The sequence below is a fragment of the Vulpes vulpes genome, chromosome 9 (assembly GCF_048418805.1).
Source record: "Vulpes vulpes isolate BD-2025 chromosome 9, VulVul3, whole genome shotgun sequence".
NCBI classification, from domain to species: Eukaryota; Metazoa; Chordata; class Mammalia; order Carnivora; family Canidae; genus Vulpes; species Vulpes vulpes.
In genome coordinates this window covers 35275153-35293401 of record NC_132788.1, presented here as the reverse complement: position 1 = coordinate 35293401, position 18249 = coordinate 35275153, and the positions used below count along the sequence as shown (strand labels likewise).

Below are 18249 nucleotides of genomic sequence, written 5' to 3'. Positions count from 1 at the left end.
TCTCTCTCTCTCTCTCATGAATAAATGAATAAAAATCTTAATAAAAAAAGGAAACTGCTAATTTTTAAAATGTAACTGCAATCTTTAATATATGGTTTTTCATTTTTCTTAATGTTTTATAGTAGCTTAAAACAAGTATTTGATCTGTTGGGACTCAGAGTAAACTTATTAGATTATAGATTATAATTTTAAATTTCTTTTTTAGGGTTTATATTTTTTCCCAACTAAGTTCTATTTAGTAGTGTAATTTATGCACGTTCTTTTACAGTCCAAAGCAATGAACCTATATGAAGCCTGCCTTACTTTGCTGCAAGTATATTCTAAGAATAATTTAGGGCGGCAAAGAATAGATGTTACAGCAGAGGAAGAGCAATACCAAGACCTGCTTCTCATTATGGAACTTCTTACTAACCTTCTCTCAAAAGAATTCATAGATTTCAGTGATACAGGTAAGATGTAGTGTGATGGTTATGGTTTTAAACTTTGTTTTTATTGTCTTTTTTTACAGTAAAGGAATGTTGTTGTTTTGTTTGTTTTAAACTTTCTTTTTTTTTAAATTTTTTTTTAGATTTTATTTATTTATTGAGAGAGAGAGAGAGAGAGAGGATGGCTGGGACACAGGCAGAGAGAGAAGCAGGCTCCATGCAGGGAACCCGACATGGGACCCGATCCCGGATCTCCAGGATCACACCCCAGGCTGCAGGCAGCGCTAAACCGCTGCGCCACCGGGGCTGCCCGAATGTTGTTGTTTTTAAGATTTATTTATTTATTCATGAAGGACACAGAGAGAGGGAGAAGCAGGCTCCCTGTGGGGAACCTGATGCAGGACTCCATCCCAGGACCCCAGGATCATGTCCTGAGCCAAAGGCAGATAGATGCTCAACCGCTGAGCCACCCAGGCATCCCCAAAGGAATGTTTTTAAGTGAAGTTTTATGAGGAAGTTCAATTTACAAAATTATGAAAGTCAGTCTCTTTGGTTGAGTGAAGGTAGGACCAACATTCCTTTCCTGCTTGGCTCTTGTCTAATAAGAATAATAGTAATCATACCTTCCATCTATTAGGTTCTTAAAAATGCCAGTCACTGTTCATATTACAGTGGCAAGAAATAGGTTTCATTGTCATACTCATTTTATAGTGAGGAAACAAGCACAGAGAAAATCATGTTACTTGCCCACAGATCTATAGCAAGTAAATTGTAGGACAGAGATTTACATCCCAGCATCTGAATGAGATCCCAGGGGCCAGTCTTTTCTGAGTTACACTTTATTGACTAAATCACTCCTCTCTGTCCTCTGAGGTAGCTACCCACGAAAACTGTAGCATTTTCCAGATTGCAGCTTGGTTGGGAACCTTGTTGGGATGGGAAACATTGAACTCTGGAGCTGACAGGCCACACTTAGGACGACCTAACTTAGTTAGCTTTCCTTCACTTTTTCTGACAAAGTGCCTGTTAAAGGGTACCATAATAAATACCTTTTGAAATGTCTTAAAGATTAGCTACAGGGATGCCTGGGTGGCTCACTGGTCGTGTGTCTGCCTTCAGTTCAGGGTGTGGTCCTGGGATTGAGTCCCACATCGGGCTCCCCTCAGGGAACCTGCTTTTCCCTCTGCTTATGTCTCTGCTTCTCTCTGTCTCTCATGAATAAATAAATAAAATCTTAAAAAATTAGCTACAAAGTATCATTATGCCTAGCATTGTTCCTGGCAATCAGTAGGTAAAAAAAAGTTGTTACTATAGGCACTTTAGAAAGTGCACTTAAAGTTTTTAAGAACTTTATTAGTAATTGAAATATCATTTATTTTACATAGTTTTACTTCATGTGCCTATTAACCCACTGGCAACCATGCCTTAAGCCACAAGGGATCTTGTTTTCTAAGAGAAAAATGAATCCTATCTAGAACCTCCTTTCAAATGTTGTGCAGACACTTTTGATTTCCTTATAAGATTCTCTGAGTTGGGTCCTGTTATGTTCCAGTTTTCCCCACTACTTGAGACTCTTCTTTCTGTTTCCTATATTGGGTTATTTTCCTTATTCAGTAAAAATAGTTTTTTGCAATGTCTGCCCTCCCCTAGGCACTACCAGTGTTACAGTACAGAGGGCTTACCCTCCTTCACAGTTAACTAGGGGTACCTAGGAGAGATGGTTTCAAAAGCACCGTCCTGCATGTCCCCTCCGTGAATTCTTTCTACACCAAAACCTCAGCTGCCCCTCTTTTTCTAGGCCCAGCCTCTCACCAAGTGTCATTCCCATGTTTTCTGATTTGTTCAGGTTGATGCTTCTCCATCCAGGAGTTCTTAACCTTTTCTAGAGCACATGTGCCTTTAAAATCTGAAGTAGTTACTGAGCCATTCCCTTAAAAAAGTGTATGTTACACCACCCTCAGAGTTTTTTGCAAGGCTGTTAGTTGAGTTGTGAACTCTTAGGAACTCAGCTGTATACTTTCCAGGGCTATAACGACCCAGGTCAAGAACCCTGTACTCTGAGGAGTCTGACTCAAAGTTAAGAGCTTGTCTTAAAAGGGATGGGAAGAGCCATTAAAGGTTATGAATAGGGAAAAACATCCCTGTCGTCAAGGTCATGGCGCAATTTGCAGCTCTAAGAACACATTGTACAGTTGATGGCAAGTTTTCACAATAAAAAGGCAAAAAGATTGAAGTCATAATAGAACATTAAGAAGAGAAATTGAGGGCAGCCCCGGTGGCGCAGGGGTTTAGTGCCACCTGCAGCCCAGGGTGTATGATTCTGGAGACCTGTGTTCAAATCCCACATCGGGCTCCCTGCATGGAGCCTGCTTCTCCCTCTGCCTGTGTCTCTGCCTCTCTCTCTCTCTCCGAATTAATAAATAAATAAATCTTAAAAAAAAAAAAAAGAGAGAGAAATTGAGGCTAAAATGCTCAGGATTGAAAGTACAAACAGGGGTAAAAAAGAATAAAATGAGGGAGAATGGGGAAAACTAAAATAAGAGTAGATAAGGTTAAAAATTGGAAGAATGAAGATAATTAAAATAGAAAATGATAAAGAAACAGCAGTACCTGTTAAAATAGATGGCAGCAAGGAAGGTGATTTATTTTTAAAATAAAGATAATTGAGATAAAACAGAAAATACTTTAAATATTATGAAATGCAATTAACATAGTAGGTGGAAGATTAAAAGCATAAGTGGAAATGGGCCTCTGCTCTACATTATTGAATTCTTAGGAGAGCTTGTGGCTTGAGAGCTAAGTCCCACAAAGCACAAGGCAGGACCTTCTGTATAGGCCTGAGAGCACTATCTTTTAGGAGCAAGCCCTGAGAGCTGGGTGAGAGCTCCAAAACCCATTTCCCAGGGCTCCAGAGTAGGCCCAGGCTTCCTGATCGATGCAATCCAGGTTTACCAGTGCCCAGCTTCAGAACATGGGATTCTTCCAGCTGGAACAGAAACTCTTGAGGAAGTTCACAAGCTGAGAAAGTTATTTTTAAGTAGAAATGCTTTTTTACCTGATTTTATCTTTTTTTGTTTTAAAAGTAATTTGCTCTTAATAGAAAAATTTTAAAGTGCAGAGATAGAAAAATGACCCATACTGTGACATAATACAGAATCAAGTGTAAATGGCATTTTGGTTATTTTGTATAATTTTGTGCTCATACTCTAAATATAATTTGATATTCTGCCCCTTTTTTTGTTAATGTGTTGTTATTAGACTTTTCCTTGTCATTGAAATTTTTTATGACCTTTGATGGCTGCATGGTATTCCACATTTTGGGATTTAACCTGATTCCCTAAGAGTGGAGATTTGGAATATTTATGATTTTACTGTTATAAATGGTGATATAACAATCTCTTCTGTGGACAGATCTCTGTCTGAATTTCTGATTATATCTTTAGTACAGACGGTGCTCAAGAGACTCTCTTACTGTGTTACTTTTGAGGGTAGCTGTTAAACTTTATCCTCACCAGCATTTAAACGTTATCATTTAAAAGTCATTTCTAATTTAATGAATCAGAAGTAGTATCTTAAAAATTTGCATTGTTTCATTAATGAGCAGAATGAACTGTTTTTCATTGGGCTTCTGGTTTTGTTAGATGTTTGTGGATTTTGCTCACTCCAACAATTTAGGTCTTAGGAGAATTCTTAATTTATAAGCATTTTTTTATGGATGCAAGATAATAACCCATTTTTAACTATTTTTTTTGTAACATTTTAATTTCTGTGTTTTCCCCCATTGCTTTACAGCATAGAAAGATGTCACATATCTAAGATAAAATAAATATTACTGTGGAAATTGTTTAACTTACAGTGTAGTATATCAGAGGAATAGATTTTACTTTGTAAATTACTGTAGAATAATAATATAAACACAGAATATCTACATCAGGTACTCAGAGATCCTAAAAAGTAAAATACAAAAGGATGACCCAGGGTAAGACTGACCAGATGTCCACTCAGATTTATTTTGGGTTAAGGGTTTGAGTGTAATTTATCTATGTTTATTAATATTGCAATTCTAAGACTTTTCTTTCTTTCTTTTTCTTTCTTTCTTTCTCTTTCTTTTCTTTTTTTCTTTTCTTTTCTTTTCTTTTCTTTTTTCTTTTCTTTCCTTTCCTTTCCTTTCCTTTCCTTTCCTTTCCTTTCCTTTCCTTTCCTTTCCTTTTCCTTTTCCTTTCCTTTTCTTTTTTTTCTTTTCTTTTCTTTTCTTTTCTTTTCTTTTCTTTTCTTTTCTTTTCTTTTCTTTTCTTTTCTTTTCTTTTCTTTTCTTTCTTTTCTTTTTTCTTTCTTTCTTCTCTTTTTAAATAGATGAAGTGTTCAGAGGACATGAGCCAGGGCAAGCAGCAAACAGGTCTGTGTCCGCAGCTGATGTGGTTTTATATGGAGTGAACCTGATTCTGCCCCTGATGTCACAAGATCTTTTGAAGGTAATTAAAGACAGTGAATATGAACATCCAAAATGTGTGTGTTTAGAGTTAAAAGATGTTTTAGACAAGAATATATCTCTGATTTAATTAAGAAGGTATAAGTACCTGTTGAGCACACATGAAAACTAGAATTTAGATTCTGATTGTGTGTCATTCGCACTCATGCAAGCAGCTCGGTACACAGCTCATGCCCTCCTTTAATCCTGCTCCAGTATCCTATGTTCACTGATAATAAGTGACAGAGAAAGACTGATTCTTTTAGAAACTTAGTTCTAATGTTGGCAGTTTTGATTCCCTCATCATTTATCATTAAGCAAATTAAGTTGTGTGTTTGGGTGTATTCCACTGATACTTTTGAACATCATTCCTAAATTTGAGGGATTGATCAATAGAAGGCATTTTCTAGCCACCCCAGGTAGAAATGGGATTGTACAAAACCAAGACTAAAACAGTTTTTACATTTGTGTACATTCTGGTGACCTTGTGTCTTGGCTTGCCCAGTTAGTGTTGAGGATGTGGAGGGAGTGAGGCTGCCCATTCTTCCTCCTTTAAGTACCACAAGGGAGGAGAATCTCTCTTGTGAGTTGTCACAGAGTGTAAGACGGGACAAAGATAGAGATGATGAGGAAGTTGGAAATACATGTGTGCCTTTGTGGAGCTCTCACACAAGGTAGAGTGGGAGAGGGAAAGAGAGGTTGGTCGTGGGAGGGGAGGAGATAGAGGTTGAGAAGTAGTTGGAAGAGTAGGAGGTGTTGCCAGATTCCCATGGAGTGGGCTGGGATCACATGCTTCTTTGTTGAGAAATGTTCTTTGGAGAGGAGTCTGAGGACCCATGAGCTGATAGTCATGTACCACCAGTGGTATGGGGAAGTGTAGTAAGCTGTCTGTTGCTTTCCTGGTAGGGTTTTTTGGTTTGGTTTAGGGGTTTTTCCTCATCAAATAGACCATTAAACAGTTAGATGTGTATTAAGTAAGGTTAAAGTGTAGATTGCCTACTTTCTACTTCAGTTTTCAGGACTCTGAAACCAGCTTTTGGAAGTGTGAAGGAGTGAATATTCTATTCTGTACATAATCTTAACAATTTGTATTACCTTTTGGTATTTTTCTAATATGATGGAATGCAAATAAACACATTTGCAAAATTTTAATCATAGATCATTTAATAATTTGAAATTTGGCTGCTTTGTTTGCTTTTTCAAGGTAAACAGATTATGTGGAATTGGCTATAGCTTTTATTAACTGTCCAGAAGATAATTGTTTCTACTATGTATTACCTTTGTATTATGAAAATATTCCCTCTATTATAACTTATTTTCATATTTAATTTGGTCTTCATGTTTTCTATATCTTGAATAAGTTTTAAAGAAATCATAAAGTTTATTGGTTGTTACTTTATTTTACTGCATTAATGAAAATAGAAATTAAATACCAGTAAGCATCTAAAAATTTAATATTTCTTTTTCAGTTTCCAACCCTTTGTAATCAGTACTACAAATTAATTACATTTATCTGTGAGATTTTTCCTGAAAAAATACCACAGCTTCCTGAAGATCTTTTTAAAAGTCTGATGTACTCTCTAGAACTAGGAATGACATCATATCCTTTAAATGAACATCATTGTCATTTGTCATGTGGGGAGAAAGATCTTACCTAAAGAAAAATTTTTTTAATTTGGATTCTTAATTATTCTTTTGTGGTTTCATTTTATTTTATTTTATTTTTTATTTTTTTAAAGATTTTATTTATTTATTCACAAGAGACACAGAGAGGCAGAGACACAGGCAGAGGGAGAAACAGGCTCCATATAGGAAGCCCGACGCGGGACTCAATCCCGGGTCTCCAGGATCACGCCCTGGGCCAAAGGCGGTGCCAAACTTTGCTGAGCCACCCGGGCTGCCCTCATTTTATTTTTAAGAAAGCAGTCATCTCTCTAACTGCTGTAGTTCTGTTTGTTAGTTTGCCTCATCTCTCCTTTCACAAATCTCAAGGTGTTTGGTGTCTGGTCCCAAAGTCATTCATTAAGAGCCCCAATTAATAATATACTGTTGGTGAGTCTCTGATCTTAGCTACCCACTAGTAGAGAATAGTCAATCATGTGTTCATGACCAGAAACACTGGAAACCTTTCTCACATAATGCTGTATTGCACACTAATCTGCTCATTTATCTATATTCAGTCCTAGAATTTGACAATAGCTATAACTTTTTAATCTTTTATAAGTCAAATTATATCTAGTTTGTTCCTTGACCTTCGTGATCAGAATGAGTTCGGAAGTTTGCCAGCTTTGCCTGGAAGCTTTGACACCATTAGCTGAACAGTGTGCTAAAGCACAAGAAACAGATTCACCACTTTTTCTAGCAACACGGCACTTTCTTAAGGTAAGATGTTTGGGTGGTAAGCCGTGAAACCATCTGCTTAAATAAGTATGGTCAGTGCATGCAAATCTTCATTCAAATGAGGAAATACATCATTCATAAAACAGGAAATCGTTACTTTCTGTTCACTGCGCTTTGTGGAGATCAGCTCCCTGGATACATTATTTTCCACTTCATTCTTGAAAACTGATGTAAATGTAACAGGGAATTTGGTCATTTGATGATTACACATATCACAGCAAGGAGTAACATCTGTACATTATTGTTGGATTCTTAAAAACCTGTTTTCTTTAATTTTCAGTTTGTTAAATAAGAACAACTACCACACCTTTTTCTTTTTTGGGATGGGAAGGGGCTGGAATATTGTATTATCATTATATATTTTTATTTAGAGGTTTTATATTGTGTACTTTCAGCTGGTTTTTGATATGCTGGTTTTGCAAAAGCACAACACAGAGATGACCACTGCAGCAGGTGAAGCTTTCTACACGTTGGTGTGTTTGCATCAGGTACCGGACACAAGTCTCTGTGGGACTCTACCCCCTCCCCCCTTTTTTTAGCAAGGAGATTGTTCATGCAAAAAGTAATCTATTTCTTAGAGAATCTATGACTCGGTGCTTTAGTTCTGTTTCAGTGAGGCTATATTTCTTTACTTCCTGTTAGCTCTGACTTTTTCTATTTATTTGATCATCTATTTGTCATTTAATAAAGACTGCTTTTCCTTACTACACTGTTAGGAATCATTCTTTGCATTGATTGTTGCCCTAATGCTTGTCCTTAAACAAGTGCTAGGAACCATGAATTGATGTGAAAGAATAGTAGTGACGTGGTTTCTGTCCTTGAGAAACTCATAGTTTTCTAAGGGAGACCAGATGAATGAAATGGGGACCCAGAGGAGTCGGCCATGGGAAAACATAGAAATCAACAATGTGTTAATTCTTATCATAATATGGAAAGTGTATTATTTCATATTACATTATGGAAAAGAGTTTATTGTTTCATTTTAGTTTGTTCAGCCTTTAGAGACTGTGAAGCACTCACTCACTGTTGAGGTGATATTATGGAAGAAAAGTTACGCTAGCTCATGTGTTCCCTCCCTATTCAGTAGATAAAGGTATATGAGTAGAATCATATTGGATCATCAGCTGCCTCAGTTTCCCAACACTCCTTTCCCCTTTTTTTGTCTCTCTGCCCCCACCACCAAGCACATATAAACGTCCCAGCATGACTAAAAGTGATTGACTTCATTTTTATTAAAAAGCTTTTCTTCCTTACAGAGTCCATAGCATTTGCTGTGAGTGGCACTGAGGTTTTGATTTTAATTACGTTTTTAATAAAGAGACCTTTCATACTACTTAAAGACGGCCTTCCTATAGACTTCCTATACCATCTGTACCCCAAGCTGAAGGTACTCTGGGACTTCAATTCTTACTGTCCTTCGTAGGTACAACTTTCTACAGATGGTGCCCATCTTGGGTCTGTGGCCTTTGGCTATCATTTGACTTCCTTTTTGCTTACTAGGAACAGAGGCTTCTTATCCCCGTACATGTAAGCCATTGCATTCCAGTTGCCTTTTTTTAAAAAAGCATATTTACACATTGTAGAAAAGAGAGCAGGGTTTAGGTTTAACTAGTATAATATCTTGCTGGGTCTGGCCCCAGAGGGACTACCATTTCTTTTGAAGAGGGAAATTATTTGAGTTTATACTTAGTCCTCTGTGAGTAGGTCTGTCCCTTGGATAGAGCATTTAGGGTGGCCATCCTGGTTCCATGCTTGTGGGTCAGGGATGGCATGCTATGCCTTACTCTTCCTTTCTAAATAGAATTAACGTTTCATTTCACCATTTTGGTTTATCATGATATCACAAGAAGCTAATGAAAAATAGTGTCAGAGCCACTTTTTTTTTTTTCTTCAAGAGAACTTATCTTGGAAATCTGTTTTGGTTGAGTGTCCCTTAACCCTGCACTTACTCCTCTATATAAGGCTTTATTATAGAAGGCATTAAAATAGAAGCGCTACACATACACCCGCACCCCTAACCCCAGGTTCCTGTATTTCTTATGCTCCTCCTGCCCTTTCTCCCAGAGCCACTGGGTCTATTACTAGCTTGGAGTTACATTTCCTCATTCAAAGTGTTCTACTTCCATCTTGAGAAAGGACTAAAATACACTCCTCCTGCTATACCACCTCCTCCCAAACAACTCCTGTCTGCCTTTGTGGTGATCTGCTATCCTCAGAACTGTGTTGACAGTATTTCTATATAAACCCCTGGGAAACTGTTGAAAGTCAGACTTAGGTTATATATAAAATGTAAAATAAAAATGAATAATGTGTTTGGGAAACAGAGTAGAGGCAACCCAACAAAGTTGATAACTAGCATGACTTCTGGAGCCATGCAGCCTAGATTCTTGCTTAAAAGCTGTACAATCTGGAACATACTACTTAATCTCACTATATGTAAGAACTTCCATCTGTGAAATAGTATAAACAATACCTATCTCATAAGATTGTTATAAAAAGTGAGTTACTAATGTAAATGGCTGGAATACTACCTGGTGCAGGAAAATACAAAAAAGAGCAGATACAGTAAATACAGTAAACTTGCACTAAATGTTAACAATTAAAAAGAGTTGTGATCATTTCACAGTGTATTCAAATATGGAATTTTATGTTGTACACCTGAAACTAATATCTTATATGACAGCTACACCTTAATATAAAAGAAAAAGAGCTGTCAGACCCTGCCTTTCAGAATCCCACAGGCAGGATCCCACATCCCAGGACCTGATGTGATCTACTTGTGTGTCATTTGAGGAAGATAAATGTTCTTATGTGTACTTTATCTCTTCAATAGGCTGAATATTCTGAATTGGTTGAAACATTACTGTCAAGTCAACAAGACCCAGTTATTTACCAGAGATTAGCAGATGCCTTCAACAAGCTCACTGCAAGCAGCACTCCTCCTACTCTGGATCGGAAGCAGAAGATGGCCTTCCTAAAGAGTTTAGAAGAATTTATGGCAAATGTTGGTGGTCTCCTTTGTGTAAAATAAATAACAAAACTTTATGCTTAATTTAGATCCTTTCTGCAAAGTGCACTGAATTGCTAAAAGCTGACTTGAGTCTTGTCCTGTTCTTCAGTTCTTTGGCCATTTTGGATTTCGGAGAGCCTGAAAGTCTAACATGTAATGCAGTGAAACAGGAGAGGTCACCTTTGAATCAGCTTCTGCTGTTGGGTGTTAACCACAATCTGTCATCTATGTCTTGTAGATTCTGAATGGTGATTTAAGATTTTCAATTCCATATATGTGCAAACAGATATGGGCACCATGAAATGCATATTCAGTGCCTTTCCCCCTTTATCAAATCGCTAGGTGGCTAGCCAAAGTTTAGAATTTTTGTTAAATTAAATATTAGATGGACATATGCTCAGCATTGTTTCTCAGAATGTTGTCCACAGATCACCTGCATCACTCGAGGGGCTGGTTGAAAAGATAGATTCTTGGGCCTGAGTATAGATGCTCAGAGTCAGAATTTCTGTGTGTTGGGCCTTGGAGTCTTCATTTTAATAAGCTCTTCCCCTCTGCCACCTCAAAAGTTTTGAATCAATGCAAAAGACATTGGACACTCCTAAGAGGTTTTGTGCTTTCAAACTTTTCCTCCCTTTGTTGATTGATCAGGTTTGTAATTCAGCAGGAGGAAGGAATGCCAGGTGGTTTGTTGGACTCTTGTAGCACGTGCTCTCGCTCTTTCTTTTTTTGTAACATCAGCCTGGTGTTGCAGGTTTTGTGTAATACAGGTCTCTAATCATACTCTGATGACTGAACTTGAGGAAAATACGTGTATATTTTTGTTCCATAAAAAGAACTTTAGGAACTGTAGCCATTTCATTGCCTTAATTTTAACAAGAAAATACAAAAAAGAGCAGATTTGTTTTAGTAAGAAATCAAGTCTTGATGCTTCAGAGTTGGTTTAGGGTGTTAGCTGCTATGAACCTGGTCCCCTTCTGATTGTGTATTTATGTGGGTTTATGAATGAAATGAAAGGCTCATTCATATATAATCTAATTTGAGTATGTTTCTCTTCAGCCATGTGGCCCATGGCTAATAATCTACTCTGAATGGCTTGCTTAAGCAATAACTATCTTAAAGGATGTGAATTACTGATTCATACAGACTATTATACATTGGGGCATTAGGGGCAATAATTAATGCTAGAGTGGACGTTCTCCTCATTTCACAGGAGCCATGTAAATTTAATTTAAGAGATTAAAAAATTCCTATTTAGATCCTCTAGTTTGATTTTTCTAATCAGGACTTTTGTACTGCTGCCATGCTCCCCTTAATTCTGTGTACCAGTTTAAATTATGGAAATGAAAGCTAATTTATAAACTGCAGGCATATGAAACTCTCCCCACCGCAATGTCAGAAATCCCATGGCACAGTGACGGAGACTCTGGTGCAGGCACACTCTCTGCTTCCAGGGTATGGGCTTTCTCCTTCTGCTGTGTTCTTGACACCTATACACTCAACTATCCTTCAAATATAGTGTTCATATAGGAATTGCATATGGTATATGCACCTCCAGACATAACGCTGTGCAAAACCCGGTATAACTTTGTGCTCCTAATAGTTACAGTTCACCAAACTGGAGCATCTAGATTACATCCCACCTGTGCATGTGATGTTACACACAAGTAAATGCAAAGCCAAGGGCCATAGCTTTTCGAGGAACATTACTCTTAATTTGATCACTGTTGAGTAACAGCTGAGGTGGAGCAAAAACATCTTAAAAGACAGCCGGGGAAAAAGCTGCTGCTGCTCTTAATGACATATACGTAGTGTATGTTTAAAGACACTTCAAACAGTGCATTTATTTTTAGATTTCTTCTTCTTCGTCCTTAACTTGTAGTCTGCTGTGGCATTGTTCTTGGTGTTTTGTTTCCCGGCTCTCTCACCCTTCCTCAGTATCTGTGAGCTGTGCATATCTGTATGTTCAGTACGTAGAGTCCCTTTGCCAAAGGATGCTAAAGTACGCAACTGCTGGCCAGGACAAAACTATAATCAGATTGTTAAAAATGAAGGGGAGTAGGAAAGAAATGCCTTGGTAAATAAAAAGGCATCAGTATTTAGTAACTTTTCTCTAGACAGAAATTTCTGCTGAATTGGCCCAAATGTCATTACACTATGCAATTTCATTAGGTCAGTTTCAATTAAAGCAAGATTTACTTTGGATTGGACCAAATAATACTTGGGTATCCCCAGAATGTTGATTAGTGGCAAACTGGGGTATAACCGCCACCACCATTTTCTGGGTAATGGGGATACCACTTTAATTGCAACGGCTAAGACTTCTTTTCTGGGTGTATGTGTATGTTGCTTGATTTAATATTTGTTTAGTTTGGGTCTTTTGTTTTACTTTGTCCAGTTTTGTCTTTGGCTATATTTACTGGCTCTTTGGATTTTGGATTTTTGTTTTAATGCTCTTGGCCCAGTGGATGTAAAGAACACTGGCTTAATTCTAGTAGATTTTTACTGTTAAAACTAAGTTGTTAAAAGAGTTTTAAAAACAAAAACATTTGTGCCTCCCTTCTTATACATTATAGGGACACTTTTGAGGATATGATTTTTAGAATTTTGTGTTTTACGAAATTTCTGTTCAGATATAGTATCTTTTAACTTCTAGTTTTCAGTTCATTCTTTATTATTAGACTTATTTCTTGTTTTATTTTCCTTGCACATTTGTTTCCAAAAAGCACAGTCTCTACAGAGTCCCAAGGCACAGTCAGTAAGGACTTGGTCCTTTCACAACTTGTATCCATGTAACGGTACCTGTAACTGCATTCTTGTACCTCTGTGAAAAGGATTAGTTTTTACAGTCTTTCTGGGTGGGGGGTTGCCTGAGTAACTAAACTATTTGGCAGTATTTGACAGTGTCCTCAACACAGTTATCGGGGTGTTTCTGCCTTGCCGTCTCTGAATCTGTTTGAAGATGGTGGAACAGGGAGCATGTTAACATCACTGCATTGAGTTTTTTTGTTAACATGTAAAAAACAACAAAACTGCAATATTTTTAAAATTTTAAGTATTTAGTCTTATTTCATTGTAAACCATGTATCTAATTATATACATTACTCTGTTCAGATATGATGGTTACTACCTTCTTTTTTTTTTCCAGTTTTTATTTCACAACCAAGCATCTCTATAATAACTTCCCCCCAGCCAGCAATATTTAACACTCCCTTACTGTCTTTGATTGAACTTCTTTTATCAGGATATCAAGTCTTTGTCTTTTTAGTATCACCATATTTCTCATTTCTGTTAATACTTGTATGAATCCCTCAAGTATTGAAGGGAACTAGCTTTCATTTTCAAGGATTTCAGGTTTGAGAGTCCTAGTATTCAGTGTCAGTTAAATCTTTAAGCTCTTCTGTCTGTTACAGTTTTACTTGTTTCTGTTGGCCACTTCTGTCATTAGAGGTGGTTGTCATTAGACCTTACTTAAGTTAGCTGTCTTTGACAGATAATTACCATTATTGGTTCCTGAATAAAATATTAGCTGTTAAGACAGAAGGGAACCTCAGTACTTAGTGTTTTGTTTTGTTTTCTAAACAGAATAGGGAACTGTTTGGATATGAGTTTTTAACATAATTTTCTATAAATTCTTCTATAAAACAGCATAGCTAATTTGAGGATGTAATAAGGTTTTAAATTATTTAAAAATGTGAGTGGGTATTCTCTCATTTGGTAAAACACTGCATTTAAGAATTCTTTAAAAAGTAATTTCCTAAAATTAAAAAAAAAAAATGTCCAAATTAGGTATATTGCTGAGCTCAAATTAATTTGAAGTGCCCTGGCTAAAGCTGAACTTTAAATATTTAAATTTAGTTGTGAGAAGTGTGAAATATTCCTGACTGATGATAATGGAAACCCATGACATACTTAGCCAAAGAATATATTTGGTTCAGGTAAGATATAAACCTAATACTGAGTATCCATTCTTTTTTTTTTTTTTTAAAAAGAGGATGGATGAAATCATGTTTCTGGCCTATAGCTCTACTTTGGAAAGACTGGAATATTGTATGACAGCTTCAGTGGTGATTGGGAGGTACAGCTGGTACATTAGACTCCCTGAGACTCACACCAAAAACCATCGTCATTCACCTCACCCACTGGAGTTTGCTTTCACTTATTCCAGGCCTTCCCACCAGTGGAGAGATTTTTTTTTTCTTTTCAGTCTATATTCTTAGGCCTCTTAGCTATTAGGAACTATCAAATGTGTACTAATAGCTGTTTTCCTAGCCTGAAATTAAAAATACTGCATCTGCACTATGTACCTGATGGGGATCTGACCTCAAGTGTGTTCTGAGCCCAGGCTTCCTGGTGTGGTGTCTTTGTTACCACATAAAATTATGACAAATTGCAAATACTGGTATTGTGATTTGGTTCTCTGTACAAAGAAAGAAGCTCCATGCAGTGAGTTTGTGGTTTAATGGTCACAAAATGTTAGCACTGCTACCATTCAGCACGTGTAAAATTTTTTAAATTTATAAATATTAAAATTTTAAACTTACACTGACTTTTCAGTTTTTTTAAGAGACCCAGGGATGAGTATACTGTTTAAATATTTACCTCTATTAACATTACTAATGAAGGTATAAAATTGCATTTAATTTTTCAAAAGATGCTACAGTATGATTTTAGGAAATAAATCAAGGCTATGTATTGAGCCAGTTACAAGCTGAATATCACATTGATAAAATTTTATTTGTATTTTTTAAATCCATAAATGGGACTTAAATGTGTCTTTTCACTAAATATTTTTTATTACATTTTTGTTTTGACCATGTGTGATTTGTTCATGGGTATTTAGCTAGACTATTTTATGAAGCTTATTGAAATGGTGCTAGTTCATTTACAATCATAGGACATTTGACACTGGGGATATTACACAATCATAAAATAATTTTAGATAAAAAAACATGAGACATATCTGTATAAAGATTTGCATTACCTCCTGGGAAAACACCCAAACCCTAATGAGTATTCAGAATTCAGAAAGAAAAAGTTTTGTGTATATTCTGTAATATTGAGCATATTTATTTTTTATTTCACCTTACGGTCTTAGAAACATTTTCAGAGTTATTAGTTAAATCACTGGATTTGGGTATATTTGAAGTAAATATTTTTAGTAGTTTGGGTCATTCTTTTTTGTCCTTTCAGGAAAAGGAAAATTACTATCCTGCTCTGTGTTAGACTTACAAACTTTTACCCTTCACCCAATCTAAAATCTTGTAAACATGTGCAGTGAAAGTTAATTTTCTTAAGAAAAGGAAATGCTTGAAATATATTTATTTTAAACTTGATTTTGCTTTGAATATTCATTGATTTATAATAGTATTTTTTAGGTTATGTTGAAATTTGATTCTACTCCAAGGGTGGGTAAAGGAAAAGGTTGTTTAAGAGGTAGAGTAAGTAGAGTGCATGTTGAGTTTTTGTTTCACCCCTTTCATTATTAAGGGGGACCGTAGGCACAGGTTCATCACTTGTCATCTGAAAAGAGCCAGAGATGATTTTAAAGGCTCCAAATATAAAAATTAGTATTTTTTAAAAGTAATCTTTAATGGCTCTCTCTAAAAATACAGTCATTTTGGGCACTTGAGTGGCTCAGTCGGTTAAGCGTCTGCCTTCAGCTCAGGTCATGATCCCAGGATCCTGGAATTAAGTCCCACATCAGACTCCCTGCTCAGTGGGCAGTCTGCATTTCCCTCTCCTCTCCCTCTGCCCTTCTTCGCTGCTCAGGCACACTCACTCACTCACTCTCTGTCACATGCTCTCTTTCAAATAAAATCTTTAAAAAGAAATACAGTCATTTTATATTGGGTAATTTGTGAATAATGCCTTTGTTGCATTGATTAGATTATGTGACGTTTTTGTTTGTGTTTTAAGCATAGCATCCCAGATTGAGTCTTGTGCATTCTTTGTAATCTCAGATAGCAGTTCAGTTTGACTTTCTTTTAAAACTAAGTGGAAGCAAAGACATGTTCAGTGAAACTAATGAGAAAATCTGCTCAGAAATTCCATACAGTACTAATTGCAGATTCTGTCTCACCTCCTACTGACTTCTTTCCGGGTAAATTATTTTTAACATCTAGCATGACAGTGAACAGAAGTAAGTCACTGATGATTCCTGGAGTTGAAGAATGAAAAACCTGAGGTGAAGTGCACTTAAATAGGGATCAGCTAAATATTTTTATTTCCACAGTTACTTTAAGTGTTGATAGTGTTCACTTCAGTTTATTTTGCCAATTAATCTTCAAATATTCCTTCTCGTAAGCCTGGGGAGATCTTTGGTTGCAATATTCATTTGTACACCTGCTTACAATTGCATTGCCTGCATGGTCCTTTCTGTGGACTGACTTGGTAAAGCCATTTGAACTGTGCAGTACACATGATCCTGAGGTCCTGGCATGGAGTCCTGCATCAGGCTCCCCCCAGGGAGCCTGCTTCTCTCTCTGCCTATGTCTCTGCCTCTCTCTGTGTCTCTCATGAATAAATAAAAATTTTTAAAAACATGAACTGTACAGTACAGGGGAGAGGCAGAGAGCCATAGATGCAATTCCTAACTAAGCTATTTAGGGTTTATGTTCATTTTCATGGGCCTATCTTCTATGTCCTAGGACCATAAATGTTAATTCTTCCCAAAGGAAATATTTAAAACATGATAATGGATATAACAGATGCTCAATAGATTTCATTATACTTAAAGATTATTTCTAAGAACACATTTTGATCAATAAATGTCTAATAATACCTGATAATCATTAATTACTTTTAAATACGGTTTTATCTCCACATCATTAAGATGTGACCTAGCCCTAGCCACAACCACCATGTTAGTATTGGGATAGAGCTCACCATATTATTTACTGTTTCTTCTTTTCTATATGAGAAAATTGATTAAGTCAGTAGTTTCAATTTCTGTTGAATAATCAGCTCATATTCTTACAACAACAATCATAAAGTGATTCCTAAAGTAAGTTTCACGAATCACTAAATTCTCTATAACTTAGCTGTTATCAAATTAATTGGAGAAATAAAACAAGTGGGATTTTTTTGGTTTTGTTTTGTTTTTACCATGTGAAGCTAAAGCTTTACTACACTAATGCACGTTGGAAGCTCTAGAAGATCTTAATGAGATTTTCATCAGCTTATTTAGTGGTTTCTTCTCAAAGTATCTTTTGCGACTAGAATTCGAAGGGAACATCCTTTGCAACATGCTTGAGTAGTGTGGTGATACAGTACTTGACAAATGGAAGAAAAAGACCAGAATCTGTGTACTTGTAATTATGGGTAATTACTAGATATTTTTTAGAAAAGGAAAACCAAGTCTCATCATCACCTTTTCAAAGTAATCTTCATCTCTTTTATGCACAATTTCTGAAGTTGCAAGATGAAAAAAAATAATTTCTGAATACACAAAGGAGTAACTCCTGAATTTAAATTGATTTGAAAGCATCTTTTAAATCCAGTTTAACTTGACAAATAATCTTCATTTTACTTCAACAATAAATTACCTTTGATGACTTACATTTTTTATGATTTTCAAAAACCACTAAATTACAATGCAAATGTTTCACCAGGAAAATTCTGATCTTCATGTAGTACTGAGATGCTGTCTGGGCAGTCTGCACTCTTGGTGTAGGTACAATTATACAAACTTCCTGATGCATAGGTCACCTTAATTATAAAAATAGCATGTAGTTTACATCAAGGTAACTTGTGTCTCATGTTATGAAAGCAACTGAAACTTTAAAAGCTTAAAAAGTTTCAAACCAAAAGTAATGTGCTTTAGCATAAACTCTTCTGTTAATTTATAAGCCAGGGCAGTCTCATATGCATGGAACACTACCTCTGTAAAAGTGTACTGCCATAAAAGTTGATTATTGTTTCTTGGTTCATGTTATTGATTTCTTTTG

The 18249-nt window shown here is 36.2% G+C and overlaps 1 protein-coding gene across 2 annotated transcripts in view; it reads left to right on the top strand.

Annotated features, from left to right (window-relative positions):
* The window catches only part of XPO4 (exportin 4), a 121040-nt gene extending 105938 nt beyond the window's left edge, over positions 1-15102 (top strand). For both annotated transcript variants that reach the window (XM_072719808.1, XM_072719809.1), the window contains 6 exons: positions 269-449; positions 4779-4897; positions 6363-6494; positions 7159-7275; positions 7689-7781; positions 10127-15102. In XM_072719808.1, coding sequence (XP_072575909.1) covers positions 269-449; positions 4779-4897; positions 6363-6494; positions 7159-7275; positions 7689-7781; positions 10127-10324 — 840 coding nt within the window. In that variant the 3' untranslated portion in view covers positions 10325-15102. The remainder of the gene's footprint in view (positions 1-268; positions 450-4778; positions 4898-6362; positions 6495-7158; positions 7276-7688; positions 7782-10126) is intronic.
* The last annotated feature ends 3147 nt before the right edge of the window (positions 15103-18249 follow it).